The sequence below is a fragment of the Zonotrichia leucophrys genome, chromosome 11, assembly GCF_028769735.1.
Source record: "Zonotrichia leucophrys gambelii isolate GWCS_2022_RI chromosome 11, RI_Zleu_2.0, whole genome shotgun sequence".
Lineage (NCBI taxonomy): Eukaryota > Metazoa > Chordata > Aves > Passeriformes > Passerellidae > Zonotrichia > Zonotrichia leucophrys.
The window spans coordinates 16,626,128-16,643,906 of record NC_088181.1 but is presented as its reverse complement, the minus strand read 5'-3'; the positions used below and the strand labels follow the sequence as shown (position 1 = coordinate 16,643,906).

Genomic DNA, 17,779 nt, shown 5'->3' with positions numbered 1-17,779 from the left:
CCACTTGACAGCAAAGTTCACATCCTTGATACCACCTTGCAGCAGATTTACTGAATCTGGTTAAGAAAAAATGCTGATGGATGGGGACTGTGTTTTTGTTTTTCTGGATATTTGTTTTCAAACTCTTCTTCCTCTGAAAAAAAAAAAATCTTTACATCTCATGAAGCCTCTCAAGTCTTTCAAACACTTTTTCCCTTGATTGTGGCCCATCAAAATGAGCACATGGAGCTCTTAGGCCACATGTTCTGGCCAAGACTTACAAATTCTGGCAAAGATATTTTGAAAAGTCTTTTCTTCACTCAGTTGGGAGTTTGCTTGTGACTGTCAAGCATGTGTTTGTGTGAACAGAGCTACCAAACACCAGCTGCCACAAACATCAACCCCACAGAAAGTGTCAGGGAGCTTTCCATCCCTGGGCTGCCAGCAGCCCCCCAGAGCCCTGAACCCACCCTCCTGCAGGGCTCCAAGCTGCCCCACAGCTGCTCCCCACCACCTCTCTATTAGTTCATGGCTCATATTTAAATTATTCTGCATTCATCTAAATTATTCTAAATTATTTCTATATGCCAACTGCAGATAAAAAGTAGCATGAACAGTTTTCTTTGTAACTACATCAAATGAGGCAGTTTCTAATCATACATAATCTTTTAGCTCATTAGCTGTGATAATTTATGTGAGATGAACTGTGCAGGGTCAGTTGGGCTTTTGATGATCCTGATAGGTCCCTTCCAACTCAGCATATTCTGTGATTCTGTCAAGGGTTAATGATTTAGAGCTGCTGTAGTAAATGTTATACAATTTGGAGAGGCAAAAATAACAGCTGGATACTCAAAAACTGCAATGTGAAATTCTACATTAGATTCAATAAAAGTACTTGCACCCAATAAAATTTTTACATTGCTTTAGTTTAACTTCCTAACTTAACTCAGACTGGAAGTTACTCTCCAGCATTTTAGAGGTCTTAGGCATAACAAATTATCACTATACAAAACTTATCTGTAATAATAAAGTTTATTAAAATGCTTTGTTTTATTAAATAAAACAGAGCCTGCAGTATTTCAGATGATTATGCCCAGAAAGGGGTCTTTTCAGTGTTCTATAACCCATACATTTGAGCTCATGGAACATCATAAACATATGCACATGTACTTTGAAAGCAATTCAATATGAATACTGTATCTATAGTGCTGCACATTATACACCACTGATCTACCATCACAGAGGAGATCAAAACTCAGATCAAGTCACACAACACTGAAGAACACAAGAGAGCTCTTCAATACTGGAGTTGTTTTAATCTGAAAGGAAGGAAAAAAAGGAAAAAGGTTACACTCAACAGTCACACACCACATTATGAATATTTCATTACTTGAGCAGTTTCTTAAACCTAAGTTACAGAGAGAGAGATCTGAGTTGTATCAGATAAAAACATTTGGCACCATGAAGCATTGGTGCCACACAACAGATCTCTCTGAATGGAATCTTAGCAGACAAGGTTTCTCCCAATGTTCCCAGGCAAAGGGAAGTAGATAAATGAAAACATGAATTTCCACCTGCACTAGTTCAATTTTTAATTCCAGTTCAAAATACCTTCCAAAAGTATCAGTCATCTTTAATTATAATGTCCATTAGCTCTGCTAGGCCTGTGTGTTTAGCTGTCTTTAGGCTTCTATCCTAAAATTAATTACCCTCTAGATTAAAATGTCCAATATTTGTACTCTTTCCTCACCAAAGTGAGCAATATTTTATCTTCATAAAGAAACTGGCTTATTCACATTTGCTGCAAATAGGTTCACTAGAATGACAACTCATAAACTGATGTTTTAGTTATTCACTGTTAAATTTGCAAATATTTAAGTAACCTTTCTGCTTACCTTCTAAGAAGTTCTTTAGGTGACAAGCCTGTGGTATCCATATCACTAAGGCTGTCACTGCTATCTGTAGAGTCTGAGCTGCTTTCTTTTTCTGATTTTTTATTCTTGTGTTTTCCTTTGCTTTTCTGCTTCTTATGCTTCTTTTTCTGTAAAAAGAACAGAAATAATCTTTTATCTCCTTGTGAAAGACTTGGATTTTTCTGAATGTCAACAGGAGAAAAAAGTTAATTTCAGTATGGACTCAAAGCTTAACTGAAACAGAACACCTATCAATGATTCTTTTCCACTACTCAGACTAAGCTTAAAGAAAAACAATTATAAACCAAAATTCATTTAATCTAAGTACTCAACTCTCCCTAAAGCAGATGTTTCATTACAGTTATTTGAATATAAGGCATGAATGCAATTCCCAGAATGTGTCAGACATCTTCCACACAGAACATGAAACCACGCCCACTATTGTACCTGTAGTCCCCTGTGTGCATATGGGAAAAGCAGCATCACAGTGGGGTAATTTTCTGGTTTCAAAACATCAACAAGATTCTGTTGCTTAAATTCTACTCCCAGTATATATTTTTCTACAACCAAGCATAAATAATAAAACATTTTGAAAGGCAGATCAAAGAATCAATAAATCAGAAATCAGTATTTAAATTTATTACCTTTTCCTTTTTGCGTTTGCGTTCTTTCTTAGTCTTGTGCCTCTCCCTGATTTTCCTATGCTTCTCTTTCCTGCTAGGCCCAGGAAAAGTGGTTGGCACCTCTGTTTGTTGTTGCCAAGTAGTGCCTAAAGTACAAAGCAAATGTATAAATATTAAAAAAAACCCCAACAAAAATAGGGTAATTTGGTTATTACCCTATTCCCTATACCCTATTATTCTGTATTACTTTTAATCTAATCTGATAATTAAAAAACAAAACCCCTTACTTTAAAAAGAAAATTACATGTCTAAAACTCCCACCTGCAACACCCCTATTGTAATTAAATGCCTTTGCAATCTGTTAAAAAATGAAATTGCAAGACTATCCTATATTTTCACATCCATTTTTTATCATTACCTCTGTAGAGTTAAAACAAACCTGGCACACAGGCAAAGAGGTTCCTGTTGTGGGTCAGAGCATGGAAACAAAACATTTGGTGATGCCTGTTTACATAGCACACATTTAAGAGATAGATGGCCCATTCACAAATGCTTATCATTTTATATGCTTATCATTTTGTATTTTATATATAATTTCAGTATTTACACTCTAGATGCTTAGAGAACCTACCAGAAGAAAAAGCTGGTGGCAACTTTGGTCCAAATTCCTCTGCTGCATCCAGCTCCTGCTTTGAAGTAGGCAATGAAGGAATGCCAGAATCAGCTGTAGCAGTCACATTCTCTAAGAAAAAACACCAAAACTTGCTATATTTGAAAGGAAAATAAGAAAATACTTTTTCCAAGAAGTGTTGAAGAAATCTCAAGGAGGCTTTCTAAAAACCTTTAAGAAAGCAAACTGATCAGCATCCTCTGTCTCTATGGACTGCTTTGGCCAACTGTGTAGCTGACATTCTGAAACATGTCAACATACTGTAGGGCTTTTTTCTTTTAAATCAAAATTTACCTTTTAAACTATAAATTATTAATTAAATTGCTATTAGTGCATTTATTTTCTTCCCTTTTGTAACAGTACTATTTTTCCATTACTCAGGATGAATAAAAAACTCCATGAGGTGTACAAGGTTAACAAACACCACAAGTTAAATGTTAATAGAACCAGCTGTGACAGTAAGTGAACAAAGTATTTTCATTTGAAGTATGTTCTTACAGCAGATGTTCTGCTCCCCCTCAGTGTGTAACAGGCATGTTCCATACAGCAGTTTGCCTGCAAACTCCACACAAAAGGTGCATGGCAATGCTAAGAACACTGTAACATGCAAGGCCCTATTCAGTGCTGTATTATTTGCATTTTCCACACAACCAGCTCTGCCAATCTCTGATGATCTGCACTGGTTAGCACTGTCCTAACAGTCCAAGAATGTGTGATTCGAAAGTGGAACTTTTACAAGGTATGTATTTTATATTGCATAAAAATGAACTTCTAGTAAGTGCTACCTTGTAAATTAGAGGAAGAACTGTCTGCTACATCAACTGGCTTGGTGGTTTCTGACTGTCTTTCTGAAGTAGTTGGTTGCTCTTCTTCATCACTGTCTTCTTCTTCAGAGGAAGATGATTTTTCATCTGAGGAGCTCACAAAGATGGCCTTAAATAAGTCCATGGGTGGTCGTTTGCTTTCTTCCTCCTGATCCTTATCTTCCTCAGCTGCCTGCTAAAGAGCATCACAACAAAGTGTATTTAGGCACTAAAGAAACTAACAATCTCTCTCTGACAGGAATAACCTCAAGCATGCTGACAGGTATTTACAGAACATTTGGATGGCACAACAGCTGTGAAATAAACAATCTTAGTCCCAAATAGTAAAGCTCTGAAACGCTGAGGAACTAAGCCCGTGTCCTATAAAGAGTAGTACAGTTTGTGAAAATAGATCCCCAGGTATTATAAATTCTAATTCATTAACTCAAACTTCAATTATATAATATCAAATTTAAACAAAAGGAAAACATCACATTTCTCCCCAAAATATGCACTCTGTTCTATGGAAAGGAGAAATAAATACATTCTGTGCCTGTGAGCAGAGTGATGGCAAAGTTACTGAATTTAGTTCCCAGACTACTGGGCTACATTTTTTCTTCTCTTAAGCCCTACTTCAAGTATAATCAGAGGTAAGCTGCAAACATCTGGCATGCCAGAGTTATAACCTCAAAGTGCCATCTCATGCCTCTGCTCATCCTGAGTTGGCTCTTGTGCAAACTGATCTGTATTCACATATCACAGGCATATTTTATGAAAAATCCCTTCATTAAGATTTTTTTCTCCTGAGAAGCTGAGAGGCCTCAGAAATTAAATGTAAACAATGGTTATCTGCTGCTGTGGAATGCAACAGGTGCATCTGGGATTGGACTCATGGGTTGTTTTTAATTAATGGCCAATCACAGTCAGCTGGCTCAGACTCTCTGGTCAGTCACAAGACTTTATTATCATTCCATTCCTTTCCTTGCTAGCCTTCTGATGAAATCCTTTCTTCTATTCTTTTACTATAGTTTTAATATATAATTTTCTTTTAATATAATATATATCATAAAATAATAAATCAGCCTTCTGAAACATGGAGTCAGATCCTTGTCTCTTCCCTCGTCCTGAGACCCCTGTGAACACCACCACATTCATATATTAACAATTCATATTAACAAATATAAACAATATTAACATATACAAACAATTCATATATTAACCCATCTTATTTCTGGGTTTTCAAAGTTTACAGCTGTTCCCTTTAAGTTCAAACCCTGTTGTAAACTCACCACAGAGGGAGGAGTTTCAGTTGTCCCAGTTCCACATTCTTCTTTGGCTGGCACTGGGGGCTGCTGCTGAGCATCAGCTTTTGATCTAGCAAGGCTGATGAATTCACTGATGGAATCTTTCTTCTCCTTCTCTTTGTCTGACACATCCCACCTTGAAGATTTCTTTGGTTCTAAAACATCCAAAATATTCAAATCACCTGCATGCCAAATTGTTCTACATTTCATGGCCTACTTGATTTTAAATTACTCTGCTTCTTCAGTTTGACATTTTTTAAATCTTTCTAATGAATACTTGACCTATAAATGTCTTTTAGGTAGAAGAAATTAGCTTTATATCACTTCAGTTTTTATGTCACTGAATTTTTATTTCAATTCCTTTGTTTGGGTTTTTTTTAATGAAAAAAAAATCATGTGGCTAGGTTCTCAATGAGAAAAATGCCTTTTCTGTACTATTATCCCATGTATAGCTAAATTAATAAAGTAACAACAAACTTACTGTTGAGACTGTTGCTCTCTTGGATCTTTTCATTTGTTGCTTGAGTTGCAGATGTGGTGGGCTCAGTCACAGTTAAGAAATTAAAAACAGAATACTTGTCTCGTTTCACTTTTGGCAAACCCACTACAGAAGAACTAGAGGGAAATAAAATTGTTTGCTGATTATTGTATTAAACACAGGAAAGTTCTCAAATTAGTTACAACAGCCTGAACTCCTACAGTAGTCCTTCAAATGCATGCTATTTTATCAGAGGTCACCATATTTTGTGACACAAATCAAAACTTTGGGCAGTTCTGTATCACCTTATGACACAGGAACATCAAGCCAGATTTTCCACAAGCAAATGAAAAACTCAGAATTTATAAAAAGTTTTAACAATAAAAGTATGAATTCTCTTACTCAGGATATGGATCACGAACATTAAATCTTTTACACAGCAGCTTATCAGGATGCCATTCAAAGTTGTCTCTGGTGAGTTTGCCAAACATCTTCATCTTCACAGCTGTTTCCTTATCATCAATATCATTCTGAAAAAGTCAAACATTTAGAGCTGGTAAATAATTTGTGTAAAGAGAGATATAAAATGTATTTTATATACAATTGCAATGTGCAGAATTTACATTCTTTAATTTACAGAATTAATTGCAGAATTTACGCTCACAAAAATCTTACTGAACTGTTGTAAGATTTATGAACAGGACAAATCCATCAATATTTAAATGCTGTTTAACAAATACTACTCTGTTTGCACCAAGTGTTTTCAAAAGCTGCTGAACAGAAGGGCAAGAAAACAGTGACATATTTTCATCAGAGTTTAAAAGGAAAAGTCAGGGCAAAGGCAACAACTGCAGCTCCAATGTGTTAAAAGACAGCAAATACCTCTTGGTCTCGAGGAACTTCAACTTTGTCAACATCATCTTCATATTTGGCCCTGGTGAACCTGGATGAGAGTGTGGAGTTTGAGGACCTGTAGAACATTGCTGCACGGAAGAACTCCTCCTGTTCTCTGCCTCGCTCCCACTCCGTCATGTTCTGGTCAAAAAACCTCTCCAGTCTTTCTCCTGTAGGATGAGGAGAGGAATTCTTAGCAGAGATGCTTTGGGTCAACACTTTTCAAACAAAAAATTACATTCTTGCAAGTATTTAATGAATATTTATCTTAAGGGTAGTATTAATCTCAACTGTGTTAATCCCTGATAAATGGAGGTCGTTTTTCAAGACAGCAAGAATGACAGCATTTGCCAAATGCTAAATTGCTATTTTAAGTAATTTTACTTGTAAAACTGATTCCTTATTCATTGCCCTTTAAAGAATGTTCAAAATACTTAATGGGTTTAACAGGTGATTAAAACAAAAAGTATAACCCAAAGCTTTATCAAATAGCTAAAACACAGAACAGAATAATTTAAGCCTGCCTATGCTTGGTAATTTGCTGGTCTATAAGTGCCCAGTGATAAATAGAGAGTTTGCACACAGGTTTACAGCAACAGGTTCAGTTTGTCTCCCAGAAGGAAGAGGAAACAACACCAGCCAAGCAAATACACTTACAGTAAAACAGACCTTTAACCATTCCAGTTATTTATACATTTTCATTATAATGACTAGGGAGGCACTTACAGTCATAACACAGTCATAATTGGGAATAGTCAACTTTACCCAGGGAAAATCCCAGTCCTGAACTGAGCTATGGATTCAAAGCTCAAGTAGTCTGTCCCAATGCAGTAACCAGAAGAGGCTACTGACCAGAAAATATTTATTTTATATAATGAAAATTACTTAAAAAAGACAAAAAAATCCCAAATCACAACTAAAACAAACTAAGGTTTTCCACCTGTCACCATATGCTTTCCTCTGTGAAATTTCCCTAGTGCCCATTTTCTTCTTCCCCAGTAGCCCCTGTGGACTTCAAAATTTGGAAAAAAAACCCAACTCTTTTTTTAAAGTTCATTTCAAGGCAATTTAAAGTCATGGGCTGATGATGAATAAACTCCCTAGAACAATTTCAGCTTTTCATGCCTTACAGAAAAGTCACAGAACTGAAGACCTCACCACAAGGCATTGTGAGTACCTAGTTTAATCTAATATACACCACAGTGTCATTTAATATCAAAAACCTAAACAAAATGGAAGGAGACTGAAACAGCATGAAAAGAGATGATGAAGGAGGTTGGATGTTTTTTGGTTTGGAGTAAGAGCTCTGCATGGATGCTGTGTTTTTGCAGCCATAAATTCTTCTGAGAAGAACATAAGTGACAGCAGAAGTTTGAGAATCTGAAGGACATACAATAGAAGTGTGAAATACTTCATTCACTTTAGGGTTCTTATCTTCCCCTGGTGCAGAGGGAATGGGATTTCTTTTGATTCTACTGTTACCCAATCTTCTTTCTGCCTTTATATAATCTGTCAGTTTAGCTCCTCAAAGAGAAACAAACTAAATTAAAAGGCTTGTTCCACTGACCAAAGCTGAAGTGTACCTTCAAATGAAATAAGGGAAATCCAGGAAATGAAGCAGACCTGAACTTCTGCTACATCACAGAAGTATGAAATGTAATGCCTAAAACCAAGACTTGCTGACAACTGAATAACTGAGCAGTTCTCTTGAAATCAACATGACTAAGTATCAGTAAAGATTTCTGTAAACATTGGTCCTGAAAAGAAGTAAAAGGAGAAGTGCTGTGAAATTCAGGAAGAGCACTCATTGTCAATATAAAATGCATTGGGGGAAAAAAAATGTGGGGTAGGGGAGGGGAAGGAAAAAATAAATCAAGAAATATTTTACCTCTTTCTCCTTGTTTAAGACTTTTCACAAAATTTTCATATCTTTTTTGTTTTTCTGGGTTTTTTGCAAATGGTTTGAAGTCACTAGAACCAGCATTTGCTAACTGCCCTCCTAGCAGGGTCTGCCATTTGTGAGCATCATCTTCTCTGGAGGCCAGCTGGAATCTGCTACTTGGGGACTGCTGAGACACTGGTTTTGCTTCACTTGGGGACTGCTGAGACACTGGTTTTGCTTTCATTTGTTGTTCAGATGCTTGTTTCACTTGTTTGAGTCTTTCTCTATCTTTCTCAGACAGATATTCCAAAACAGAAGGAGCTGGACCTAAAGCAGAAAAAAAAAGCAGTGAAAGATAAAGTGAAATGAAAAATTACTAGAATTATTTCTTCCACTTTAGTAGAAGAAAAATCCCTACCACATGTGTATAAATACAGATTAAATGCTCTTAAGCAGAAATTAATAAAATGGCATACATGGCAAATAAAAATTTGGCCACAGTTACATGTTTGATGCTATTTACATATAACTTGATAAAGTTTACTATTGTAGATACAAATGTGAGCCACAGTTATAAATGATCTTCTTAGTATATCTGAATGGATTTCAGTAAAATATTGTACAGAAAAAATTATCACAGCCTATTATATTCACAAAAGGCCACAACTCTAAAGCAGAAAAAAGCAGTGAAAGATAAAGAGAAATGAAAAATTACTAGAACTATTTCTTCCACTTTAGTAGAAGAAAAATCCCTACCACATGTGTATAAATTCAAATAAAATGCTCTTAAGCAGAAATTAACAATAAAATGGCATAAATGGCAAATAAAAATTTGGCCACAGTTACATCTTTGATGCTATTTACATATAACTTGATAAAGTTTACTATTGTAGATACAAATGTGAGCCACAGTTATAAATGATCTTCTTAGTATATCTGAATGGATTTCAGTAAAATATTTTACAGAAAAATTATCATAGCCTATTATATTCATAAAAGGCCACAACTCTAAACAAAAAAAGCAGTGAAAGATAAGGAGAAATGAAAAATTACTAGAACTATTTCTTCCACTTTAGTAGAAGAAAAATCCCTACCACATGTGTATAAATTCAATAAAATGCTCTTAAGCAGAAATTAACAATAAAATAGCATAAATGGCAAATATATGGCATACATGGCAAATAAAAATTTGGCCACAGTTACATGTTTGATGCTATTTACATATAACTTGATAAAGTTTACTATTGTAGATACAAATGTGAGCCACAGTTATAAATGATCTTCTTAGTATATCTGAATGGATTTCAGTAAAATATTTTACAGAAAAAATTATCACAGCCTATTATATTCATAAAAGGCCACAACTCTAAAGCAGAAAAAAGCAGTGAAAGATAAAGAGAAATGAAAAATTACTAGAACTATTTCTTCCACTTTAGTAGAAGAAAAATCCCTACCACATGTGTATAAATACAGATTAAATGCTCTTAAGCAGAAATTAACAATAAAATGGCATAAATGGCAAATAAAAATTTGGCCACAGTTACATCTTTGATGCTATTTACATATAACTTGATAAAGTTTACTATTGTAGATACAAATGTGAGCCACAGTTATAAATTATACTATCTGAATGGATTTCAGTAAAATATTTTACAGAAAAAATTATCACAGCCTATTATATTCATAAAAGGCCACAACTCTATCAAAAAAACAATCCAACACATACTTTTTGTCTTTAAAATATTTAAGTAAATGAATATACAGACAGTTATGTCAACAATTCACCTGAGATGAAACTGAACAATGAAATGGTAACTAGATTTGATATATTTATGTTAGAAAATGAGCACTCAAGGCCAGAGCAAATTCTTAGTGCTCTCTACCTACACATACAAACAGGTGTGAGACACAAGCAAAGCCAGGCTCGGGGATGTTCCCACCTTTCAGCTCAGCCTCCCCCAGCTGCTCCCTCCTCTGAGCTGCATTCAGAGCGTGCCTGCAGGGCTGGGCCGGGTCACTCTCCAGTTTGCCAGCTGACTGCTCCAATGCCCTGCGCAGGGGGGAGCTCTCACCGCCAGGGGGCAGCAGCGGCCGGAAGCGATGGACTGGCCGGTAAGTGCGGGGCAGGCTGGGCGGGGGATAAATCTGGGGGGAAAAGGGAACAAAACAAAAACCCTCTGAGAGAGAGAGGCAACTCTGTGTGCAACACCTACAAATGTGCTCCAGAAAAAGCTCAACCTAAGAATTCCTCTATTTCCATCTTAGAGTAGAAACAGATAGTACAAGCTACCAAAGCTGTTCTCGGGGTAACAGGGTAGCTATAGATCCAATGGTGTCAGGAACTCGCTCACTCGCTGCGGCAAAAAGTCCAAATATGGACAACACTGGACAAATCTAAACTAGCTTTTTTTTATTGTTGGCACATCAGTCTCAGAACATTGTTACAATGGAATTAGGTGTTAACAGCTGGCTGGCTTACTGGGAAATGTCTTTCTTTGAAGGTGGGGTAATACGGAATGACATAAAATCATCTCAGTTTAGATTTCAGCCAATCACACAAAAACAAGACATACTGACAAGCTTTCCATCTAACTTTATAAAACATATGTAATGGTAGTTAAAACAAAGACTATTTCATAAGAAACAAAGAACAGAGTTCTATTCATGCTAACCTTCTAAAGATATACATTAAAAAAACTTATTGCCATCCTAAAGCCAAATCTACAAAGTCCTATTGTTATTTGTCACGTCTACTGCTTAAGAAACTTTTCTGCTTGCTTGGGAAACTTTTCTGCTGTAACAGAACTTCGGCCTCAGCCTGAGGCCTACATACTCTTTTTTAACCATTTCCTAAAAACCCTCTGACTTTATAGATTCCAACAGCTACCAATTCCTACAGACTGGTAAGTGGCACTGTAATACAAACCCTGGGAATAAAACTATTGACAATAAATTTACAGCTATGGAAAAATATGAAATGTGCACATTAAGTGACAGAAAAATTAACCAGTCTTAGGATGTACTGCTTTTATTTGAGAAAACACCTTTTAATATTGCTTAATATTTTTTAACACAAGTCAAATGATTTAGTCAATTGGATTACTGAGTACTTCCATGCTTACTATATTTTAACATCTTTCAAAGTGCTTTTCCCCATGTTCTTCATCCAAGTTGTTACTTAAAGGGTTATCTCTGTGCTCCCTATAGGATGGGATTTTATATACCACACAAATACACTTCCTTAGAAAGAGGACCCTGTCATATAATTGTTTGTCATTCTAATTTATGCAAATATATATGGCATGAATTATGTAAACCTGAAGATAGGACTAAGAAATTAAATTGTCAGCAAAGTGGACAAAGCATGAGGCCTGCTTTTTACAGAAAACTGAATGTTACATGTGAAAGATCTAGAACCAAAATATGTGGTTTTTTTTTATTATTATTTTTTAAGTTAAATTAAACCATTCCTCCAACTTTATAGAAAGTAGCAGTGAACAGTGTGGAAGGCATTTGTTCAAAGCCAGTACCCAGGCAAAGGTTAAATACCTTCAGGAGCCTGATAAATTTTAGGTTTCTATTAAACAGCCCCCAGTGCTATAATTTTGTTCATTCAGCAATTTTTACTGCTGACCAAACCATTTATTTCTAAGAACAGAAAAACACCAAGAAGCAGCAGAGTCCACACTGTTCACATGATGAATGATGTTATTCTTAATATAAAAAATATCCCTATCTGCTTACCTTGACTGGAGCTGATGGTTTTGATGCCAAGGAAAAACCAGCCAGGACTTTGCCTATATATTTAAAATCTCTTTCAGGCCCTAAAAAATGATCATAGATACAATATTTAAAACATGCATGATAGGCAATTTTTTTTTTCTGAATATTTTCCATATGCCACTGTCTATTATGAGTCATAATTGTAGTTTGTCTTCACCCTTCATTTAAAATTAAGGGTTCTGATTCTGGATTAGTATTCTACAAATAAAAACTGCTCCCAGAGTGACTGCTGAAGGCTGAACCAGGCTTACAGTGAAGCAGCAGCATCCACACTGTGCACAGCCAACACCCTCAGTGCCACCAATGTGTACAACCAACACGAACAGCTGCTCCACAATTACAACAGCATTTCATGCATTTACACAGTGCAGTAAAAATAAAGTGGCACCAAGATACAATTGACAAAAATGATCTGAAAATACACAAGTTCATCTAAAACAAAAGTTCTCTTTTTAAGTGCTGGGCCATATTTTGTAACTGTGATTCACAATCACTTGTTTCCTTCAGTGAAACTGAGCACTGTATCTCACAAAGCAGCAGATATTGTCCTTTTGAAAAAATAGCTTTGAGAGTTTAATCTACACTGGGATTAGTAGAGGACTTTGGAAATTATTTCTGTAATTGAACACCTCAATATAGAAGTAGGACTAGTTGAATTTTCAGATATCAAGTCTGAAAATTACAATATATGGCAAATACAGACTACATTTCTTATTTTTTTCCCCCGATATTACACTCACTCTTTAAAGAGAACCACAATTCTTACTTTTTTTGGATTTGTACTGTTTTGGTGCTGTCCAGCCATACAAGCCATCCCCAGGCTCCTCATCCTTTAGAATTGTATCATATTTTGACAGTGTGTCAGTTGCATAAATATCATCATCTTCTTCCTCTAGAGCTCCTACACCAAAAGCCTAAAATACAGATTTTAAATGAGAACTCAAGAGTGGAAAAACTTTGAAGTCACACATCAGAACACATCTACATGGATATCTATCCATCTATATAAAGTCTACAGTACAAATATAGATACACTGGGAAAAATGCAGAGTTACACCACAGAAACTGAGGTGGAAAACACCCCACACCTCAGCGAGCACAAAAGCAACAAAAGCAAACACATTCCAGTCCCTTGGCAGGGAGGGACAGCAAGTTTGGTGTGTACAAGAAATGGACAGCAGCCTAATTCCACCAAAATAACACATATAATCTGACTAAGAGCAGGTTAAGTTCTCAAAAGGAAAAAATATGGCAGTTAACAGGGAAATTAAACAAGCAGAATTCCCAGAAAATATAAACTGACAGTGCTTCTAGAGAAGAACTAAAAATACCCTGGAGCAACACAAAACCTCTCTAGCTGACAGATACAGCATTACTGAAAGTACAATAGACAAAAAACATAAACTAAAAACAAACTGAATATTAACTTTATCTCATCACAGTAACACAGAACATTTTTCCATCCAGCTACTCAGAGTAGCTGAGTAGTTTTACAATTGTCTTTTACAGTTTCAGTAAGTGAAGGCATTTGAGAGTTCTAAGGATTTTTCCACATCTTCAAAATAAGTTTTTAAAAAATCCTATTCTCAAATCACACTTAACATTTCTTACAATATTACAATGAGCTTTTAACTTAAAACAAAATTTATGTGGCTTTAACTACACTAATGGTAAAATGCATTAAAAAATGTCCTTACCTGACCTGTAATACCCAGTTTTCTTCCTTTGCTGTGTCTCAGATCACCAAGTAAGTTGCTTGTTTCTTCAGAACCCCCTGTGAAGAGGTTCAGGTGTTCTCTTCCAGAGGCACCAAACAAGGCTTGAGAGGGGTCCAAACCCTTGTAGCCAAGTCCATGGACATTCTCTTTTGGAGTCAAGTCCACAGGCATTACATCCTTCGGTGCAAAGGTCACGTTCTCTGGCTGGTATTCATCCTCTTCATCCTTGTACAAAAGAAAAATTTACGAGAGCAAATATGACTAAAACTTCTGTATGCTGAGCTTTTACAACATTCAGTTAATATGAGCCTAGGCAAGTTTGCATTTCCTGAATTGTGTATGAACTAAACCTTCTTACGTAGCAAAAGAAATTTAGATATTAACACCTTTCTTCACATTAAGCATAGAAAGTATTTATAAACACTTTTAAGAAGATTTGAAACTGCATTTTAAAATACTGTTTGAGGATATTAAAGAGGTTGTTTTGTTCTTTAATCTGTTATCACATATTCTCACATAAGCCAACAGACCACTTTGCCTGTTCAGTACCTCAGAACCCTCAGACAGTCCAGGTGGTAAAGCACAACCATAAATCTTCACTGTAGGATCTGCAAGAGACACCATAACATCATATTACATTAATAAAAACAAAAAGAGGGTTTAAAATCAACTTTCTCATCAGTCTATGAACGTTAACTTTTACTAACAAGGAAGTTAATTAGCTGAGGCAGTTCCCTGAACTCACCAGGTTTCTGCCTGCGTGGCTTTCGTTTGACTCGTGGGCCAATTCCTTGTCCTTCTTTCCAGCCCATTTTTCTTAACAGTTCAACCCCAACTGTGATTCTGAAAAGAAAAAGGAAACAAAACCCAAAATTACTTCAAACCACACCTTTATTATCTGTTGATAAATAATGTACATATATAATATTTGAACTTCTAGTTTTATATCCCGCTTTAAAATCAAATCTGAATGTGTTACCACTTGCATACACAGCACCTGTCAGTTTATAAACGTTTATTTAGTGCAAGTTTGCACATTCAAAACAAAAATCCAGGTGGAAGTCACTTAGGAAATATAGCACTGCAGGATCTTCCAGTCTGACAACTGCAGTGGCCAAACATTCCTTTTCTAAGCAATACAACACTTCTAAGTGAAATGAACGGTTTGGCAAAGTTTCAGGTGAATTTACTTACTTAGATGGTCCAATTAAATCATCAAATGCAGTGGTTCCTGGAATGGGAGCAACTACTCCTGCAATCTGCCTAGCTTTCTCCTTTATTCTGTCTTTAGCTTTAGATGCAAAATCATCTGTAGTTGTAATATCTTTTGGTGCTATCCCAAATTCACTAAGATCCTGGAAATAAACACAAAATGACAACATTTAGATTAAACATCCTTCAAGTTCTTACTGTAATAGTAATGAAAATGGCATATGACCTTCCTATCTGCTTATTTTCTCAAACCACTTATGCAGTTGTTTTTGCAATAACTTTAGTGAAAATATCATAAACAGCTTCAAAAGTATTTGCATTTCATTTTCTGATAAGGTGAAAAGGTTGAGTTCTGGTTTTATTTTTTAATACTGACATTACAGGAGCTTTTTAAATGAACCCATGAAATAGTCTGTAAAAGCTAGTAGGATAACACTCTATACAAGAAGTAATTTCAAGGTTACTTCAATTTTTGCTGTCATGGCAACTATTTACACAAGTTTTCAATTCCTTTCTAAATTTACCTCTTCATCCATGAAGTCTTCTGGTCCAAAAACAGTTCTGTCTGCTCTCTTCTGCCGTGATGACACAAAAGCTGATGGCGTCCATCCTTTAAAGAAGGCAAATATTTAAGTAACATACTTAAGGCAACAAAGTACTCAAAAACAATTCAAACATTTCAACCTTACATTTTAAGGATACATCAAAGAAATATTTGTAAAATTACAGTCCAAAAACTCAGGGAGAAATAACTTCAGCAATACTATTTCAATTATTCGCAGTATAAGGAATAGCAGGAACAAAAATGCTTAGTGACAGTTAATGTGTTTTCACTAGCATGACAATATGATTCTCAATATAACCATTCCCAGAAGACAGCAAAATATCTGACCTTCCTTTGTCCCAACAGTGTTGAAGTAGCCAGCAGAAAAGCCACCAGTGAATGCACCATGGAAACGCTGGTATCGTCCCTTTGCATCCTTAACAGTCTGCTCTTGGAGAGGAACTGGCTTTTTAATTCGTTCACCTACAATCAAATAAACCAGAAAGTAAAACACGATTTTACATGAAGGAACAATTTCCCACTTCCTCCAGAAGCTGTATCTTCCTTGTAAGAACAGGATCAAACACTAGCCACCCTGATGTGGAAATCACCACATTTCATTTATTTCCACTCCATTGTAACTATTCATGTACACCATTGATAAAGGAAAAGCATGAAGTGTTCACATCAAAATCCTCAGTTCTACTGACTTCTGAGAACATTGCATTTTTTCTTGTGAAAGGAAACTTTTAAAGTATGCAAGATTTCTGGCAGGATTTCTTCCCTTCAGTAATTGCTTGAGAAACTACACATCAAAAGTGTATAAAATGAAACAAAACACAAAAACCAGAGACTTTGACACAAACATTTACCTCTTTTTAACAACATTTCTTGAATAAAGAGGCACAGACTTGGGAGCCACAACTGTATATTAGTCCTGGCCCTGTCCATCTCAACCACACAAGCATTAGACGGTCAGATTAGCATAACTGCGTATATTTGAAGTGTTTTATTTGAACTGTACTGGGGTTTTTGGGGGGTGAGGAGGACAGAAGCAGACACTGGCACCCGGCTGCAGCTGACACAACCGCGGGGGTACCGCAGCCGCAGTGCTACCGAGGCCTTTCTTCCCCCGCTCCGCCCGCCCTGTGCTGGGCCATCCTCCCGCAGCACAGCTCTGCTGCCGAGCAAGGTTCCCCGCAGCAGGAGCAGGTCTGTGCTGGGCCCACACACCGCAGCCTCTCACAGTACGGGCTGCACGGCATTCAGCCGGGAACAGAACCGGACCGGACGCGCAGGCCCTCCGGGATACCCCGGCCCCAGCGCCTCACGCCGGGCCGCTCTGCAGCGCTCGCATTGACAGAGGGAGGGAGGAAGGAGGAGCAGACGAACCTCCCGGGAGTCCCTTACCCTCCTGCAGCGGCTGCAGCGCGCTTCCATAGCTCACCAAGTCCTCCTCCTCGCTGTCGCTGCTCTCCGCCATCTTGCACGACGGTGGCCGCGCGGGACACAGCGGCGTCACAAACGGAGGCGGAGCCGCGCAGCGCCGGCACCTCCCAGCACCGGGAGCGCTCTGCGATGGAGCGGCGCCCTGCCCCGCCGGGACGGGAGCGGCACCGGCACCCTGCACCGCCGGGACCTCGCTGGCGGGACGGGAGCGGCACCGGCACCGGCACCCTGCACCGCCGGGACCTCGCTGGCGGGACGGGAGCGGCACCGGCACCGGCACCCTGCACCGCCGGGACCCCGCTGGCGGGACGGGAGCGGCGGCATCGCCCAGAGCCCCTCAGCGGCTTTGGGGTGTGACGCGGTGCCGTGACCCCTCTCGGTGCCCGCTGTGAGGGAAGGCATGGCGGCGGCTGCAGCCGGTCCGGTCGCACGGGTCCCTCCAACCCAGCCGTGTTTGGCTGGAAAAGCCCCAGCCCCAGCGGAGCTGCCGTGTGCGGCTCCATATTATCTCTCTGAAACGCTGGCTG

The 17,779-nt window shown here is 37.7% G+C and overlaps 1 protein-coding gene across 2 annotated transcripts; it reads right to left on the bottom strand.

Annotated features, from left to right (window-relative positions):
- Nucleotides 1-992: 992 nt before the first annotated feature.
- GPATCH1 (G-patch domain containing 1) lies at nucleotides 993-17,384 on the bottom strand. 2 transcript variants are annotated; one of them, XM_064723443.1, is made up of 20 exons: nucleotides 17,214-17,384; nucleotides 16,152-16,286; nucleotides 15,784-15,869; nucleotides 15,242-15,402; nucleotides 14,793-14,890; nucleotides 14,597-14,655; nucleotides 14,027-14,272; nucleotides 13,096-13,243; nucleotides 12,291-12,370; nucleotides 10,487-10,691; nucleotides 8,553-8,873; nucleotides 6,653-6,834; nucleotides 6,173-6,300; nucleotides 5,774-5,907; nucleotides 5,278-5,447; nucleotides 3,971-4,184; nucleotides 3,147-3,257; nucleotides 2,537-2,661; nucleotides 1,875-2,020; nucleotides 993-1,298 (listed from the first exon to the last, which is right to left on the bottom strand). In XM_064723443.1, the coding sequence occupies exons 1-20, from the start codon at nucleotides 17,284-17,286 to the stop codon at nucleotides 1,277-1,279; spliced, it is 2,844 nt and encodes a 947-aa protein (XP_064579513.1). In that variant the 5' UTR covers nucleotides 17,287-17,384; the 3' UTR covers nucleotides 993-1,276. The 2 variants fall into 2 exon arrangements, with proteins under 2 accessions (XP_064579513.1, XP_064579514.1); XM_064723444.1 differs by having other exon boundaries at nucleotides 3,971-4,181.
- Nucleotides 17,385-17,779: the final 395 nt, after the last annotated feature.

What these genes read in the sequence shown, in the direction of transcription:
- GPATCH1 (XM_064723443.1), bottom strand. Translation starts at nt 17,286, where the DNA reads ATGGCGGAGAGCAGCGACAGCGAGGAGGAGGACTTGGTGAGCTATGGA. An exon ending in TTCTTCCTCTAATTTACAAG is followed by an intron (nt 3,258 to 3,970) that starts GTAGCACTTACT and finishes GTTTTTTCTTAG; the next exon opens with AGAATGTGACTGCTACAGCT. An exon ending in GCAAACGCAAAAAGGAAAAG is followed by an intron (nt 2,021 to 2,536) that starts GTAATAAATTTA and finishes TTCTTTTTACAG; the next exon opens with AAAAAGAAGCATAAGAAGCA.